General features: G+C 37.7%; 1 protein-coding gene across 3 annotated transcripts in view; it reads right to left on the bottom strand.

Annotated features, from left to right (window-relative positions):
* The window catches only part of HEPACAM2 (HEPACAM family member 2), a 79158-nt gene that overhangs the window by 46749 nt on the left and 13199 nt on the right, over positions 1–19210 (bottom strand). For all 3 annotated transcript variants that reach the window (XM_016187877.2, XM_016187878.2, XM_007522494.3), the window contains exons 2-3: positions 13494–13844; positions 6194–6478 (exon numbers count right to left, since the gene is read on the bottom strand). In XM_016187877.2, coding sequence (XP_016043363.1) covers positions 6194–6478; positions 13494–13844 — 636 coding nt within the window. The remainder of the gene's footprint in view (positions 1–6193; positions 6479–13493; positions 13845–19210) is intronic.

Genomic DNA, 19210 nt, shown 5'->3' with positions numbered 1-19210 from the left:
AATGAAATCAATAACAACAACAACAATAACCACAACAATGATAAAACAAGGGCAACAAAAAGGGGTAAAAATTACAAAAATTAAAAAATATATATATGAAAGAACCTTAAGACCTGAAGTAATCAGGAACAGGAGATAAAGGATTGAAGTGAAGAGAAATGGATTCTTTTTTCTTATAACTACATAGAATCCTTTCACACTGTTTTCTCATTTCAGGCTATGATACAGGTCTCAGAAAACCAAAACAAAATAAAGCAATAACGCAGTTTTAGATTCGTGTGTTGTAAGATGGAACCCTTTTACTCTAAATTCCACTAAATAGCAAGTTATGTAATGAGAATGAAACATTGTTTTCACTGATAGCTCAGTCAAAATCATTAATAAGTTAGTACTATGTGTGTAATATTATTATGGGCAATATAAGAAACCCTCAAATGTCATAGGTGTGGTTCTTGTACTTGTTGGACTCTTCATGGCAGTCAGATCCTTTCAAGTAGCCAGCATAGATAGAATAACAGGAAGGTAAAGACCACCAATTAAGGAGTGGGGCATTGGCTAAAGTTTACATTGTGAAAAACCAGTGGGAAGAAGCAGATAGTCTGTGTCAAAAAAAAGGCCCATGAATCTTTCTAAGAGCAGAGCAAGGCAGAAGACTGATAAAGAAAATTATTTTCCTAAAAATATAGTCATGTGGGACTTCCTGTCAAGATGGTGGTACACTTGCAGCTCCCATTTTCTTGTCAAAACCACCGTGGTAGAATATATTTAAAATTCTAATAGAAAAGACCTCCACCCAAGAATACTTTATCCTGCTAGATTATTAATCAGGTTTAAAGGAAGAACAAAGAGCTTTGCAAACCAGCAAAAGCTGAGGGGATTCATTACTATTTAATCAGGTCTACAGGAAATACTACAGGGTGGCTGGGTTTGACTTCTTTAGGAATCCCATAGTCATTTAGAACCAAGAGTATGAATATAGTTGATTAATTTGATACCATTGCACTACTTTAAAAATAACACAATTTTAAAGAAAAAATAATTATTTTTGTTTATCTTCCTTTATGCTTATAAACTCATGTTTATTTTTATTTTGCTATTTTTGCTTTTGTTGGGTTTCGTGATTAACACAATCTTTCTCTGTCTTAATTATATGCTATATTTGGCTCTTCAGAGTTCAGCTTATATTCTATTATATTCTCCCTCACAACCCCTGTCTCCACCCTACTGAATGAACATCACTTCCAGTTCTTGAACCTAATACTTTGAGGTATTTAGGTTCCTCTTTCTCATATGGTTTCATGAAATGAATTGCATTTTATCTTACTGTATTTAAAAAATGCATATTGTAGAAGAAAATCCTGAAATTCAGAGAGACATAATGATTAAAAGACAAGTTATTTGTAATTTAACCCCCAGAAAAACAATACTCAAAATAGTTCAGTGTATGATCTTCAAGTCTTTCTTCTTTCTCTCCTTTTGCTCATGCATATACAGACTTATCATCTATCTACCTATCTTCTAGTTTTCCCACTTTACATATTGCTTACAATTCATTTTCTTCTTACTGTGCAGTGATGTAGTTCAGGCTGACTATGCTTTTATTATGAAGTGCTGCCCAGTACATTATTTATATATATGTAATAGAAACTCCAGTTGAAGACATTTAGAATGGTTCAACCAGTGAGAACTCTGACATGGAAGGTGAAAGCAGAAGGATAATTCTATTTTGACTTTGGATTATGGTTCAGTTTCTTGCCTTTGGCAGAGAACTCCCAATAGAAGAGAACTCTTTGCCTCAGGAATGACTGTTAACTAAATGACTTGTAAAATCACATGTCATCTGTTCTCTTTAAAAATTTATGGCTGGGTGGAAACAGCTCCTAAATTTCCATCATGGTGCTGTTTGCTACCCTGCTTGGGAACAGATGGTATGTATTTACTGTGAATGACCTCTCCCCCCTTTAATTTTTATCACTTAGTGTACTTCCCTGCAGCAGTGCCATATGTTGCACACAAAATCCAGTAGTTATCAGGTTATTATTTACAAGTGGAGCTGGAAAGCATATACTTTTCATGAACTACAAGTAGATATTTGTCTGAATTATAAGCTTGGTATTGTATTCTACCAAGACCAATACCCAATTATGACATCATAAACTCATAAATATATGGCCCATATCTACAGATTGTTATTTTTTTTTCTGCCAAAATAAAAAACAATTCCTGTTTTCAAGAAGGAAGCTATCATAGAAACAGTGCTTTGAGAAAACAGAATAGGTGATTCATGCTGAAATTCTAAATTATACTGTGAACTTCTCTGGGGGAAAATTGGAATATGACATTTACTAGACTATTACGGAACTTTGCTAAAGGTCAGAGGGGAAAATGAAGGGCCAAAGCACTATAACTAAGAAGTTGTTATCTTATAATGGGAATTTAACCTTTCTACACCATCATCAAATAATACTGGAATCTGAAAGGTATTTGAAGGAAAATACTGTGTTCCAGTTTAGTGAAGTTCAAGAAACCCTTATTGAGTTCTTAATCTGTGTCAAGTATTGCCATAGGGATACAAAGATGACTGATCTAGAGCTCTTATTTTCAGCTGAGGCTCTTACTAGTGAATTAGACTTAGGAAAATATAATGCAGCATGTGCTGGGGAAAGATGTGCATGGATGCCTATAGGAGCACAGAGAGACTCTCAGTGACACTGAAGCGATGAGATAAGGTAGGGTTAAGTAAATATTTGAGGAGAAGATGCTTGGAAGAAAGAGGAGGGTATAAGCGGGGGGGGGGGGAGAAAAATGGGAACACTATCAACACAGGCCTATATGTTGAAGTGATAAAGACTACAAATACATTGATACATTAACAGAAAGGTTAGGTAACAAACATTTAAATTATATAATTTAATTCTTTAGCCCCAAACAAAATAAAACCAAGCAAACAAAAACATAGGACTAAAGGAGTGATAACAAGAAAAAAAATAGTGAGTCTGGGTTATATGTCATGTGACAGTTAATAACTTTGCAAAAAACAAGACTGAGATATTGATATTTAATCAAACTTGACATTAATGAACACCAATGAAATGAGATGTCAAGCTATCAAGAATTTTTACATTTGAAAGTAAACATAAAAAATAAGAAATCAATACCATATTTACAATTACTACTTCAGAGCAAAAATCTTAAATTATCTAGATAATTCATCTTTATAGTGTGTGAATGGGCCCACATAAGTGTTCTTTTTATCTTTACACTTGGTAGTTTCTATGTGAGTGATCCATAGACTCTAAAAAGATGTGAAGAAGAAAGTTCAGTCTGTAAATATAAGTTATTCAGGTGTGGGGTAGCTAGCATAGTGGTTATGCAAAGAGACTTTCATGTCTGAGGCTCCAAAATCCCAGATTCAATCCTCCCCCTTCCCCCCACCCACACCACCACAAGCCATAATTGGTCAGTGCTCTGGTAAAAAATAAATAAATTAAATAAATTTTGAAAAAAGATCTGCTCTATGAAAATGAATTTACTAGAATTCAAGTATTTTAATTCTTTAAAATAACTCAGAAAATATTTAGAAGTTTAAAACATAATTTTTATAATATTTGATACTTCATTTTATTTATGAATTTAATAGAGTCAGAAAGAAATTGAATAGGGAGGAGAGATAAATATCTGCAGCCCTGTTTCACACCACTATTGAAACATTCCCCCTGCAGGTGGGGTCCAGGGACTTGAACCTGGTCGCTTGAGTATTATAACATACTCGCTTTATCAGATGCACCACCACCAGGCCCCAGTTAAGGCATAATTTTAAACACTAATTATTATTATTATTATTATTATTATTATTATTATTATTATTATTATAGGTTTAATTTTACATTTTTACACCTTTCCTAGTGTATATCATTTTATTCTATGATACCAGTGATATTGGGACACATTTGTATGTTGAAGGAGCTTATTTTCATTTTGTTAGATTAAAAGAAGCTATTAAGCAAAAAAAAAAAAAAATCAAAGATATAGTAAAATTTTCATGTGTCTGTAATTGTTTATGCAATTTCCTCTAGAAAGTTTGCATTTGAAATTATGGTTTGTGTTAATAGGTATATAGATGGATAGACATGTAGAAAATAGGTAGATATTAAGATAGATATACAGAAGAAAGAATTGATATAAAGAAAATATTTTCAAGTAGAAGAAAAAAGTAGGTTAATTAAAGAGTGGAAACGGGAGAGAGTTAAATGTTATTTTTATGATAGTCTTTGAAGTTGCCCCATTCCTGTTCGAACTCTGTTTAGCTGTGCTTTCTGGTGGTAATGGGGATTGAACCTGACATCTCAGAATCTCGGGCATGAATATCTTCTGCATAACCACTGTGCCAGCTCTTCTAACCCAGTGTTTTCCTTATGTTGCTGTATTTTATATCATCCAAGCTCTTCATAACTTCTTGTTGATTATTACCAATTATGCCAACTTAGCATCATCATCATCATCATTGTCATTATAAGCACTTCACCACTCCAGGAGTACCATGGCAAAAGGAAAAGCTCCATGAACCATGGAGCAATACTACAGTGTCCCTGTTCTTTTTCTCTTTCTCACTCTCTTGTTTCTCTAAAAAAAAAAGGAAGTGTTTACCTAGGAGTGGTATGGTATCGTGCATGCACAAGGCCATGGCACTGCAGAAAGAAAACAGAACATAGATGCATTAATAATAAAAGAAAATAGTCTTCATTTATGGAGTGTTTGTCTTGCATTAGTCACTGGCTATTTTTCAGGCAGTACATTTCACTTAACAACAACAATATGGTGAGCAGCTTTTAACTGTCTATTTTTATAGATGTGGCCCAGAAAGGTCAGGGGGGATTTGCCTGAGGTCACATGGGTACAAGTGGAATGAATTTCTCACTTCAGTCTATCTCCTAAGCATGTGAATACTATATGCTAATATCTCTGACAACAAGTGAATACATTTAAGAGGTTTAATTCTCTCCTTATGGATGGAACAGTTTACAGATACCTCCACCCTCATGTCAAGGGATGAGAGATTTTCTTTTGTAGTGCTTCACTTTTCTTTTAAGTTATTTCTGTGTTTGTGCTCCAAACTGCATGGGAGCTAATCAGAGTTCCGAATTTCATGGGCTGTTAGTTCTCAACTAAGGAGATGAGTCCCCTCCCCCAAAGACATAAGGCAGTATCTCGAGACATTTTCAGCTGCCACAACTGTAGTGACTGCTATTGATATGAAACAGGTAGAGGACATGGATGCTGTTAAACTTCCCACAATACATAGGATATGCCACACAACAAAAAGCTGTGCATCTCCAAGTGTTGCTGTTGTGGGTGCTGAAACAAATGTGATGCTGAAGTTTGAATCAGATATTAAACATATTAGAAGTGGTGTTGTGAAAAACAGAAGACTGGGAAAAATATGATAAAGAGAAAGATTTTGTCTGGGGTGGTGATGGGTGATATGTGAACATAAGAATTTAATGAGCATAATTCTGTACATGAGGTTAAACAGCAACAGCAACAGAAATAGAAAAAGAAAGAAAGGAAAGAAAGAAAGAAAGAAAGAAAGATGAAAGAAAGGACCAAAGCAAACTAAAATCTGAAATAATTACTGAATCTCTGTGAACCTGAACACATTACTACAGAATGACAGTTTTCTGACTATGATCCTACTTTTGTTCTGTCTCTAATATATGGAGCTGAGAAAAGGGTTGCTTTTAGACTTTTGAAATCGAGATTTCTTTTTTTAAATTTTTTATTAATTTTATTTTTGAGAGAGATGCAGAGAGAGAGAGAGAGAGAGAGAGAGAAACACCAGAGCACTGCTCAGCTCAGGCTTATGGTGGTGCGGGGGGATTGAACCTGGGGCTTAGGAGCCTCAGGCATGAGAGTCTGTTTGCATAACCATTGTGCTGTCTCCCCGCCCAAAATCGAGATTTCTATCTTCCATCGGAAAAAAGGTCACATAATGAACTATACCTCAAAATGTATTCTAATCCCTAGTGAGTAGTTCTACCTGATCTTCAGGTGGCAAGGTTGTGAAAGTCAATAACAGTTAATGGTAAGACGATTCCTAGCAAATCTACTGCACTACAATAATGGCTAAAATCAAAGGACATCTGGTGCTGACATTTCAACCTCCTTATGAATATTTATGTTTTTAGAAACTTACAATATATGGTAGGTACAATGATGTCACTTTCCATCTCACTGATAGAGTTCTTCACTAAGCAACTGTAATTCCCAATATCTTCTTTGGTTACTGGAGCAATATGAAAGGTATTATTTTGGGGAGAAAAAGAGTTGGTGGAGCTAGTGTGGACAGGTCTTCCATCTTTAAGCCATTGGTAAACCAGTCGGGTTCCCCTTTCAACTAGACATGTCAGCGTAATGTTCCCCACATATTCCACAGCCCCAGAAGTAGGCTGAGTCTGCACCACTGGTTTTGTAACAAGATCTGCAATACCAAAACAGATAGAATGACTTTTAGCCACATGGAATTATAGTAAAATTCTATAAAACCTTTCAAACATTAAATCTTTTTAAAAATTTTATTTACTTATTATTGATTAGAAACTGAAATTGAGCGGGAAGCAGGAAATAGCGAGGGGGAGAGAAAGAGACAGATCTCTGCAGCACATACTACACTTGTGAAGCTTTCCTCCTATAGGTGGGGCTCAGGGGCTTTAACCCAGATCCTTGTGCATTGTAATATGTGCACTCAACCAGGTGTGGCACTATCCGATCCCTCGATCATTAAATTTTGAGGGAAATTATTCCAAATTTTTATGCTTTGTAAATAAAACTGTTCAGGTAACAAAGAAGTCATGCCAAAGGTAAAATGATAGATAGAACAATATCATTTATAGAGAGGATACCTAAATTCTGGAGCTTATTTTTTCAAGGATTTTCTAATGAAAATTTTTAAAAAGTTATAATTAAAATTAATTAAGAGTTAAAATGTTTAATGTATAGTTGATATAGTTAATGAAAGAAAATGCCAATTTCCCGACATCCTGTTCATTATGCTTTATCCAACTGCCCAAAGACACATCTGCACAAGCAGTGCAAAAATCCCCTTTCTTGATTTGTTCTAATGTCCCAAGTGACAGTGGTAGATGTGATTAAGTCAAATTTCAACTCAACTTTTGAAAAATATAAAGTTTAAAATATGTTATATTTGTAGGAACTGAGGAAATATATCACTTTTTCTTCCATATGTGAACTAATTTCATGCTTTCATTACATTTGCCACAACATTATGTCAGTCATTTTAACACATCAAAGAATACATTTCAACATTGAATTGATCTGGAAATAGGATAATATAATACTGAGATTATAATACCTCAGAGATATAAAAGACAAATTCCAATAGAAATTCCTGTAGGGGGAGCTGGGCAGTGATGCAGCGGGTTAAGCGCAGGTGACACAAAGCACAAGGACTGGAGTAAGGATCCTGGTTCGAGCACCTGGCTCCCCACCTGCAGGGGAGTCGCTTCACAGGCGGTGAAGCAGGTCTGCAGGTGTCTATCTTTCTCTCCCCCTCTCTGTCATCCCCTCCTCTCTCCATTTCTCTCTGTCCTATCCAACAACGACAGCAATAACAGCAACAATAACAACAACAATGACGATAAGCAACAAGGGCAACAAAAAGGGGGAAAAATTCCTATAGGAACATCAGACCATAGAAAATTAGGGTTTTTTCATAAATCTGGTACATAATAAGCACATAATTATGTTTTGTCAAATAAACATGTATCCAAGAATTAAGTATTTCTGTTTTAACTCTATAACAGTTGGATAGGGGTGGGAATTATGTAAGAATCCACAGCCATTTCCAGCATCCTTCATTGAAAGTTCTCCATTCTGTCTGATAAAGAAAAGTGGTTTGCCTCGAGTTATATTATAGTTTTTGGAGTAATGAGGAAGGTTCTAAGTCTCACAATGTTTTTCTCTAGAAATTTGGAGGAAGATGAAATCCATGTGCGATTACAGGACACAGAGAGAGTAGAATGCTATATAAGTAACAAATGATTAGCTCTAATTTTTAGATTTCAACTTTTTACGGAGATCTTATCTGGGGTTGATGCATCTTCTCAGAAAGATTTTTTTTCTTATACTCACAATTGTGGAAAATGTGCATTAGGGGACAAATAGAAATAATTCTTCAGCCAGAGAATGCAAGAGAAAATGAAAAATCAGGAAAAGGGAGATAGAAGGTAACTTGTTAGAGTTCTGAGTAGTTGTGAAGCCTCTAGCATTTCTGAAGACAGGTGCAATCAGATGGCTTGCCCATTTGACTTATTATTATTATTATTATTTTGCCTCCAGGATTATCACTGAGGCTCAGTTTCTGCACTACAAATTCACTGCTCCTGGAAGCCATTTTTTCTATTTTGTTGTCCTTGTTATTGCTGTTGTTGGATAGGACAAAAAGAAATTGAGAGAGGAGGGGAAGACAGAGAGGGGGAGAGAAAGACACCTACAGACCTGCTTCACCACTTGTGAAGTGACCCCCCCCCCTGCAGGTGGGGAGCCAGGGGCTTCAATTAGGATCCTTATGCTGGTCCTTGCTTTTTGCGCCATGTGCACTTACCCAGCTGTAATACTGCCTGGCACCCTGCCTTAATTTTTTATCTTCCCTGGAAAGAACAAAGAATTTGAAATAGCTTTTGTTCATGCAATCATAATTTAAAAAAAAAAGTATTACATTTATTATGTGGGAAACTAGGCAGTGGTGCACCTGGTAGAACACAAACATTATTGTTTGTTACATAGGGAGAACTTGCTTTCATGCATGAGTGTGTATACAAATATAGATATAGGATAAGTTAAATAGGTTATATTTAATTATGGTCTTAATGAAAAGAATCACTCATTAGATAGGCTCTGGTGCCATTCATCTTACATCTTGCTTGTAATAGTTTGATTTTGATGTGGAAGATTTCCAAAATTTTATGCACAGGCCCTCAACTATTAAAGCTATTTGGTTTAATTAAAGCCAAGCATGTTACACATGAACAAATAATGGATATTCTAAAGAGTTTTACAGAGAGATTGAATACTATCCAGTTGAATTTCATAATATTTTTCTCGAGAATGTCCTCCTTTATGCACCCAAAGTTGCTCTCTGGGCATCTACTTTGATTGCCTGTCTTTGCTCCTTTGCAGTTGCTCCAGTCTACACTCATTTACTCAATGCAAATTTACTGTGCATAGCTAGTGGCCAACAACAGGTGTAGGGCATTTAAGATAAAGAAATAAAAACACAAAGCCCCTGCTTCAGTTGATATTGTATTTTAGACCAGGAAGAACAAAAATAAGTGAGTGAATGTGTAATAAATTAAACCAATTTAAAAAATATATATGTAATGCATCTAGGAGGAAATTAGCACTATAAAAGAGAATAAAGGAGGACTAAGAGAGTAATGCGTGTATTCAGGGATGTGAGGCTATACTTTCATAAGGTGATAGAAAAAGGTCTTGGGAGTCGCGTGGTAGCAGCGACTCCCCTACAGATGGGGAGCTGGGGGTTTGAACCAGGATCCTCAAGCCTTGCGCTTTGCGCCACATGCGCTTAACCCATCTGTAGGGGAGTCGCTTCACCGGTGGTGAAGCAGGTCTGTAGGTGTCTATCTTTCTCTCCCCTTCTGTCTTCCCCTCCTCTCTCCATTTCTCTCTGTCCTATCCAACAACGACAACATCAACAACAATAACTACAACAACAATAAAAACCAACAAGGGCAACAAAAGGAAAAATAAATAAATAAATAAATAAATAAATAAATAAATAAATAAATAAATAAAACATATTTAAAAAATAAAAAGAAAAAGGTCTTGTGGATGGGGATAGATCACATAACGGTTATGCAAAGAAATTCTCACCCCTGAGGTTCCAAGTTTCCTGGTTCAATCCCCCGTAACACCATAAGCCAGAATTGATCAGTGCTCTGTTAAAAGATAGACAGACAGACAGACAGACAGACAGACAGACAGACAGAAGAAGAAGAAGAAGGAGGAGGAAGAGGAGGAGGAGGAGAAAGAAAGAAAGAAAGAAAGAAAGAAAGAAAGAAAGAAAGAAAGAAAGAAAGAGGTCTTGTACTGAAAGTGAAATTTTGGTTGAGAACTAAAACTAATTAGGGAGAGAAACCTGCTAATATTTAGGAATAGTGTATATGAAGACACACTGTTCCCAAATATTCACTGAGATGTGAATGTTCTGCATGTTTTCTGTGATCCCAGAATTTGTGCTCAGACCTATAGAGATGCAGACATTACATAGGCTCCTGTGCTGATCATATCGATGGGGTTTACAGTCAACAATATTTATATACTTTCCCCGTATTTGGGAGCTACTCTTCCCTGATCCAGCTTGCTCGTCCCTTTTTCCAACTATGATACCATCTCCCCAGACACTAACCTGAGTCTACCTGCATATTAGCTGTCAGAATCAGTCAAAAAACTAGTAAAATCATGGATCCCTTGGAATATACCTAAAATAGATATATTAGCTTTTTCTTTTTTTTAATTTCTATTTATTTATTTATGAGAAATATAGGAGGAGAGAAAGAACCAGACATCACTCTGGTACATGTGTTGCCAGGGACTGAACTCAGGACCTCATGCTTGAAAATCCAGTGCCCCCATATACTGCACCACTTCCCAGACCACAACCTACTAGCTCTTTCCAAAATGGAAACCCCAAATCTTCATCTGAAATATTCTGTCTGGCCTTTATGTTCATGATTAGTCAACAATTTGTTCTGTTTTATATCTTAACTCCTTTCCAGGCACGAAGTTCCAGATGTTACCATGATGTCAACCTGACTTCCCTGGGCAGATGACCCACCAATGTGTCCTGGAGCCCTGCCTCCCCTGATCCCTGCCCCACTAGGGAAAGAGACAGGCTAGGAGTATGGATCGACCTACCAATACCCATGTTCAGCAGGGACACAATTACAGAAGCCAGACCTTCCACCTTCTGCACCCCATAATGATCCTATGTTCATACTCCCAGAGGGATAAAGAGTAGGGAAGCTATCAAGGGAGGCGATTGGATATGTAGCTTTGGGGGTGGGAATTGTGTGGAAATGTACCTCTCTAACCCTATAGTCTAGTCAATATTTCCATTTTATAAACAAAAGTTAAAAAAAGAGCAAGGATATCAGTGGGGTCAAAATGGAGTGAACAAGAGGAAGAGAGAGGAAATTAAATCAGATTAGTATTGGGTATGTAGAGAGATCATGTGCCTTGTATATCATTGTTTGCCTTTAATTCTGATTAGAATAGCTATGGGAGGATTTTAAACTGCAGGAGGTAGAAATAGAAGCAGGGGGCAGGGGACAGACTATTAGGAGACCAGAAGGGATGGTGGGGTGGAGAAGGGAGGAAGTAGAGGTAGTGAGAAATTATTGAACTGGTAATGCTGACAGCTTTAATGTGTACACTGATTGTGGTATATGCAGTGGGGAGGAATAATGACAACAAGGTTTTGACACAAGTGATTGATGAAATAAAGGTGGGACTTAGTAAAATGGAGGGATGATGTTAAACATAAATTTAAAGGGAAAAAATTACATGTTGGACTTTAGATATAGTCTATATATGGTAGACCATAATTTACATATTTCAATAAGGAAAATAAATGTGTGAAAGCTCATTGACTCCCCTCCCATCAGAGAGTATTTCCAGTAACTTCTATTGTTCTTTAAATATGGTCCACGACCAAGTTTTATCCTTCTTTTAGAGAGCTACCTAGGGAATGACTCCGAGAGGATGGACATTATCACTTCCCCTGTATCCTGCAGGTAGCTGGAACAGAGGTCAGATACCAGGATGTCTACATCCTGTATGGATATTGCCCTTTCAACATGACTGCTAAGGCCATAAAATGCAGACGAATGCAGATGTACTCACCTGAAGACACTAGCTAGCTAAAGTTAATTCCATCAGGGTCCTGCTTTAGCATCCCCTGAATCTGCTATAAAAGTTGGAAGCTGGGAAAACTTTGGATCCTCTCTCTAAAGCATGTATTTCCCTCTCCTCTCCTCCCCTCCCCTCCTCTCTTTCTCCTTCATCTCCCCTCTTCCCCTCCCCTCCCCTCCTTCCGCTTCCTCTCCCCTCCTCTCTCTCCTCTTCTCCTCCCTTCCTCACTCTCTTCTCTCCTCTCCCCTCCTCTCTCTCCTCTTCTCTCTTCTCCCCTCCTCACTCTCCTCTTCTCTCCTCTCCCCTCTTCTCTCTCCTCTTCTCTCCTCTCCTCTCCTCTCCTCTCCTCTCCTCTCCTCTCCTCTTCTCTTCTTTTCTTTTTATTACCACCAGTGTTATCACTGGGGCTTATTGCTTGCACTACAAATCCTCTGGCGGCCATTTGTTTCCCTAATAATAATAATAACTAAATAACTGTTATTATTATTATTATTATTATTATTATTATTATTATTATTACACTAGAACACTGCTCAGCTCTGGCTTATGAGTATGTGGGGGATTGAAGCTGGGACCTTAAAGCCTCGTGAGAATCTGTTTGTATAACCATTATGCTCTTTCTTTCCTCCTTTCTTTTTCCTTTTCTATTTGCACTAGATTGGACAGATAGAAACTGAGAGGGGAGGGGGAGATAGAGAGAAAGAGAGAAAGAGAGAACGAACTGCAAATCTGCTTTACTATTGGTAAAGCGTCCTCCCTGTAAACAGGGAGTGAAGCTCAATCTGGGTCCTTGAGCAGGTCCTTAACCAGGTGCACCACCACCCACTGCATTGCCCCACCCTCTTATTTTTGTATCCCTCCATGTAGACTGTCTAGAGTCCTACCAGCAGAATTTAAAAGGGGACTTCTATGTCTTCTGTTCTGTTCCCTGAACCACTTCTCCAATGTACCAACACCAAAAAACTACATAATACAAAAATAGGACTCTGTAGGAAGCATTTGGATACTGAGGGGAAAAATATAGACATATTAAATTTCATTACATTAGAAAACTTACAAGGGGCCGGTAGTGGTGCACCTGGTTGAGCGCACATATTACAATGCGCAAGGACCCAGGTTTGAGTCCCTGGTCCCCACCTGCAGGAGAAAAACTTCACAAATGGTAAAGCAGTACTGCAAGTGTCTCTCTGTCTCTCTTCCTCTCGATTCCCCCCTTCCCTCTTGATTTCTAGCTGTCTCTATCCAACAAATGAATAAAGATAATTTTTTTTAAAAAAGAAAACTTACAGGCAAATAGATTTTATTTATTACTTGACTACCTTTATTGGGTGCTAAGCATATTCTGTACATGCAAGTCTTACTTAAACCTTAGAAAACCTTGTAAGGTTGATAATGCTATTTATGAAACAGACATTGAGGACCTGAGGCTTAATGCATTTCCCCCCAAAGCTACAGGTCCAGGATCTAACACCCAGGTAATCTAATCTCCTGAGTTGCTAGCTATCATGCTACCTACAGACCCATTATACTTCCAGTGGACTTACCATCGACAGTGACTTGTATCTTCTGACTAGCTGAGAAAGTTCCATTCCCCTGAATGTTGACCTTCACAATATAATTGCCTTCATCAGTGAACTGCAGTGGGTTGATGAGCAGAGACGCATTAGGTGGCATCATGGTGAACTTGTGCTGATATTCCAAGTCAGGAACCACGGATTTGTTCACAGAGCCCAATAAGTATTTGGGCATTGTGTGGGGCCTCTCAAATAGCCATATGATCTGGATGTCTGATGCTCGCGTATGGAATCCATAGTGCACAGGGAGGTAGAGAGCTTGGCCCCTGATGCCATGAATAGTGTGTGATGGCACTGCTACTTTCAGGCCTGAGCAAAAACCTGCTACAGAGGAAAAGAAAGCTGTAAAAACCCTGAGCCACATTTCATAATCAGAAGGGGCAATGCAGAGAGAACTCCGTCAAACAATAATCTTTTTCAAAGGAAAGAGACTTCTAGGTACTGACTATTCTAGTACTGACTACCCACAGAGGTAAATATTTGTCTATGAAACCTTCTGCCTCAAAAAAAAAAAAACTCCACCCAAAGATGATGTGGATTCTTTAAAGGCATGACTTCTTTTTAAGGCATATTGAAAATGAAAAGCAGAAGTTATTATCTATGGCTGTTAATGGGTAATAGGAAAAGGAGATCTAGGAGATTTTAGTTCTAAAGTCCATTTAAACCTTTTAATACATTTGAAGTGGTGGTTGTATTAATGTTCAAGTCATATCATATCCTAATCAAATTATTTGTTTGTGGACTATTTCCTCCCAAAGAATCTTATTATATAGTTTTCTAAAACATCTTAGTAGTCCATGATTGGAAATTTTTCCCTTCAAGCCCAATACAAATATCCTAAGGAGAATGCTATTAAACCTTTACCAGATATGATAAACCATTCATGCCAGAATAAGAAATATGGTTAGTATCCTATAGTCTTGTCAATATTTCCATTTTATAAATGAAAATTTAAAAAAATATGTTTAGTGTGTTGAAGAAACAGCAAGAGGCAGGAGCAGAGTGGAAAATGAGGTGAATGGTAAGGCATGGGGTCAGTAAGGTGCCCAGGGTCACATCAGGCCTTATTTTAAGATTATGGCAAAGAAGGAGCCAGGTGGTGATACATCTACAAGAGAACATAGATTACAATGTGCAAGGATCCAGGTTCAAGATCCCAGTCCCCACCTGCGGGGGTGGGGGGAATGCTTCACAAGCAGTGAAGCAGTGTTGCAGGTGTCTCACTTTCCCTAACTTCTCTCCCCTTTCAATTTCTCTCGATCTCCATTAAAAAATTTAAATAAGTTAAAATAAAGTTTAAAGAGCAAAAACATTTAAAAATCTTATGGCAAAGACTGAAAATTTAACTGAGTGAGATGGGGATGCAGCTGGAATTTAGTGAACAGAGTCAGAATAAGATATTTTCTATTTTTCAGTGTGTTGGCACTTACTGTGAGAGTAGCCTAAAATAGGAGCAAGAGCCCAATCAGAAGATTAGAGAGTTCACTTAGAAGGTGGTAGGAGGTGACTGCAGTGATATCGGTGAGAATAGTGGGAAGAAAACTGGTAGAGCCTCTCTGGAAGACTGTAAGAGGGTCCAAAACAAACAAACAAATAAACAAAACGAACTACCTCATGATCCAGCAATACCATTCTTCGGTATTTATCCAGAGGATATGCACTCACCCAAAGGGACATATGGACTCTTTATATTCATAGCAGCTTTATTCACCATGTCCAAATATTGGAAGCAGCCTAAATGTGCATCATCAGATGACTGGCTAGTGAACTTATGGGATATATAGTCCATGGAATACTACTCTACAAACAAAAAAAGATGATTTTGTGTTATTTAGGACAAAATGGATGGAATTAGAGGTGATTTTGCTTAACAAAATAAGTAAAGAGATGAAAGAAAACTACCAGATGGTTTAACTCATATGTAGAATCTAGAGAACTGATACAATGAACTTGAAAGAAAACAAAAACAAAACAAAACAAACAAAACCAAACTAGAAGAAAGCTTGCTGTTTCTAAGACTTGAGATAACTGAGGTGGTTATCTTTGGGAGGTACGAGGGTGGGAATACAGAACTTCGGTGGTGGCTGTGGTGTGGAACTATACACTGCAATCTCACAATCTTATAGCCTACACAAAAAAAATTATATTAAAAATAAAAATAAATTATGAAGTAAAAAAGACTGACAGTAGCGTAAATGTCTTCTACAGATAACTAGTTAAAGTTGTTATGGGCTATACATTCCATGAAATATTACTTTTTGGGAGGTGGGGAGGAAAGGTGACTTTTGTGTCTTTCAGGACAAAGTGGACAGAAAAGGTGATTATACTTTGTGAAATAAGAGATGAAAAATAATTTCTGGGTGGTTTCACTCATATGTGAAATCTAGAAAACAGGAATATATGACCCTAAAAAAAAAAAACAGACTTTAAGACTTTGTGAGAACTACGGTAGTTACCATTGTGAGGATGATGGCACAGAATTTTGGTGGTAGATAAAGTATGGAACTATACCCTGTAGCCTTACAATCTAGTATTATTCATAGGAAAAAAATAAAGAAAAAGAAAAAATATAGGTAAGAGATGATTGTGCTAGGACTATTTATTTATTTGTTATGCTTCATATTGAGGAAGTAAAAACTAAATTGTGAGGAAAAGTTATGGTGGCTCAGAGGATTTATTCACACTAGACTTAGGAAATAAAACATTCAAGAATGATTCCAAGGATGTTGACCTGATCAACCGGAAGAATGAAGTTGTCTTTTAGTAACAAGATAACTAATACATTATACATGGGTGAGACTATGACCAGAATAGTTTTATTTTTTGCTTTTAAAAAAAATTATCTTTATTTACTTATCGGATAGAAATCGAGAGGGAAGGGGATGATAGAGAGGGAGAGAGAGAGAGAGACGCCTGCAGCCCGGATTCACAGCTTGTGAAGCTTTCCCACTGCAGGTGGGGACCAGGGGCTTGAACCCGGGTCCTTGCACACTGTAATGTGTGTGCTTAACCAGGTGTGCCACCGCCTGACCCAGATGTTTTTTATATAGTGGGTAAGGTAAGGTCAGGAGTGACTAGTTCATTTTAGATGCCCATTAGACATCTAAGAAGCAAAAATGAAAGTATATCTTGGGTGTGAATATTTGAATATATAAAGTGGGTTTCAGAAAGAAAGAAGAGCCTGGAGTGCCTACAGAGCACACAGGGCTATGCCCAGTGCATAGCCCTGGTTCCAGGCCTCCTGTTTGTATATAGGTTGTTTGAGCACATATGCTCACAGTGTTCATCTATAGGTTTTTCTAGTTTGGGGCACCTGTACATTAACTCATCTTTATCTTGAAGCATAAAATATTTCTTTATGTTTTTATTTTATTTCTTTTTTGCTTTCCCCACTTTTGTTGCCCTTGTTGTTTTATTGTTGTTGTAGTTATTACTGTTGTTGTTATTGATGTCATCGTTGTTGGATAGGACAGAGAGAAATGGAGAAAGGAGGGGAAGACAGAGAGGGGGAGAGAAAGATAGAGACTCGCAGACCCACATCAATGCCTGTGAAGCAACCCCCCTGCAGGTGGGGAGCCAGGGGCTGGAACCCGAATCCTTCCGGTCCTTGCACTTCATGCCACCTGCGCTTAACCTGCTGCACTACTGCCAGAACGCCCAAATATTGTTTTATTTTTATCAAACATTTATATTTAGTTGTTATTGGATAGAGACAGAGAAAAATTGAGACGGGAGGGGGAGGTAGAGAGGGAGAGAGATAGAGAGATACCTGTAGCTCTGCTTCACCACTTCTGAAGCTTTCCCCCTATAGGTGGAGACCAGGGGCTTGAGCCTGGGTCCTTGTGCACTGTAATGTGAGCGCTTAACCAGGTGCGCCACCTCCTGGCCCCTATCAAACATTTAGATATACTTCCTTTTCCTTGTTTATTTACTGCCACCAGATTGTTGCTGGGGTTCAGTGCCTATACTATGCCACTACTCCTGGCAGTCATATCTTTCTTTCCTTTTTGATAGAATGTGAGAGACTGATAGAGAGATAGATAAAAGGGGCACCTACAACAGTGCTACCTTTCATGTGATGCTTTCTCCTATAGGCTGGGGTTAAGGTCTCAAACTCAGCATAACATGTGCACTCTAGCTGGTGTACCACTGCCTGGCACCTCATATATATTTAAATATGTTAACTCCTTTTTTATTTTTTATTATCTTTATGTATTGGATAGAGACTGCCTGAAATCAGGAGGGAAGGAGAGATAGAGAAGGAGAGAGACAGAGAGATACCTGCAGCACTGCCTCACCACTTAACAAAGCTTTCCCCCTGAAGGTGGGGAATGGGGGCTCGAACCCATGTCTTTGTGCATTGTAACATATGTACTCAGCCAGATGTGCCAATTAATGAGACTTAAGACTCCCTTATAGGCTACCACATTGCTTATATCCTAATTACATGCTTTCTGCTTCACTCTTCATTTAAAAGGGAACACTATGGCATCTACATCATGTGAACAGTTGAAATAGTGGAAAAGACTATGTAAACAATTAAATGTGAATCATTTTGAACAGAGAAGGACAAATGAAATAATAGAAAATTGGAGAGATATCAGGAATGTCATCATAAGCACTTTTGTGGACCTCTCCACGACCTTGACCTCACTGTAGAGCAATAATGGTAGGGACAGTCCCACTCTCTAAAGGGAGAGAAACTCAGAGGTTACACAGGCTCTTTGGCTAAATACGAAGCAATATGGGCCCTAGGTCAGATCAGTGGGCTTTACAGTTAATGATATTTATATACTTTCCTCATGTTTAGGAGCTACTTGCTCCCCTAATCCAGCTTTCTACCCTATTATCAACTCTAACACCATCTTCCCAGGCAGTACCTTTAGCCTACCTGCATGTTAGCTATTGGGCTCAGGCAAAAATTATAAAAGTCATGGGCCACATGAAACATACCTAAAGTAGACTTCCTAGCTTCTTCCCACATGAAGGCTCTTAGTTGCATTTGCTGTATTCCTAATTTTGGGTTCCTGTTTATTTAACAGTTTGCTTTATATCTTACCACCTTCCAGTCACCAAGTTTCAGATGCTACCATAATGCCATCCTAACCTCCCTGGGCAACCCCATAAGTCCTGGAACCACACCTCTCTAAAGCCCTTAACTACTAAGGAAAAATAAAATCAGTCTTGGGGTATGGATTGACCAATAAACGCACAAGTCCTTTAGAGAAGCAATTACAAAAGCCAGATCTACCATTTTCTGCACCCCACAAAGAATTTTGCTTCATATTCTCAGAGAAGGATAAAGAATAGAGATGCTTCCAACCAAGGGGCATGGGACTCTGGTGGTGGGGACTGTGTAGAATTGTACCCCTGTTATTTTACAATCTTGTTAATCATTACTATATCACTAGTAAAAATTAAAAAAAGAAAATTGAAGAGAATGCATATAAGCAAGACTTTAGGGAGTTTGGCTATAAAGAGAAAAAGAAGGTCTTTTTATCTTTTCTTCGGAGGGTTGATGAACAGCTTGTTTATTGCTATTGAAAATTATCCACTAGTAAGAGTAATGTTGATGAGGGAGAACAGAGAAAGAAAGAAGAAATAAAATGCTTGAGTAGGTATTCATACTCTTTGATTGCTTCCTCAGAGGGAGTAGATCTTTAAGTTTTACTAAAGACATGTTATCA

The sequence above is a fragment of the Erinaceus europaeus genome, chromosome 8, assembly GCF_950295315.1.
Source record: "Erinaceus europaeus chromosome 8, mEriEur2.1, whole genome shotgun sequence".
Taxonomy (NCBI): Eukaryota; Metazoa; Chordata; class Mammalia; order Eulipotyphla; family Erinaceidae; genus Erinaceus; species Erinaceus europaeus.
This window is presented reverse-complemented; position numbering and strand designations above follow the sequence as displayed.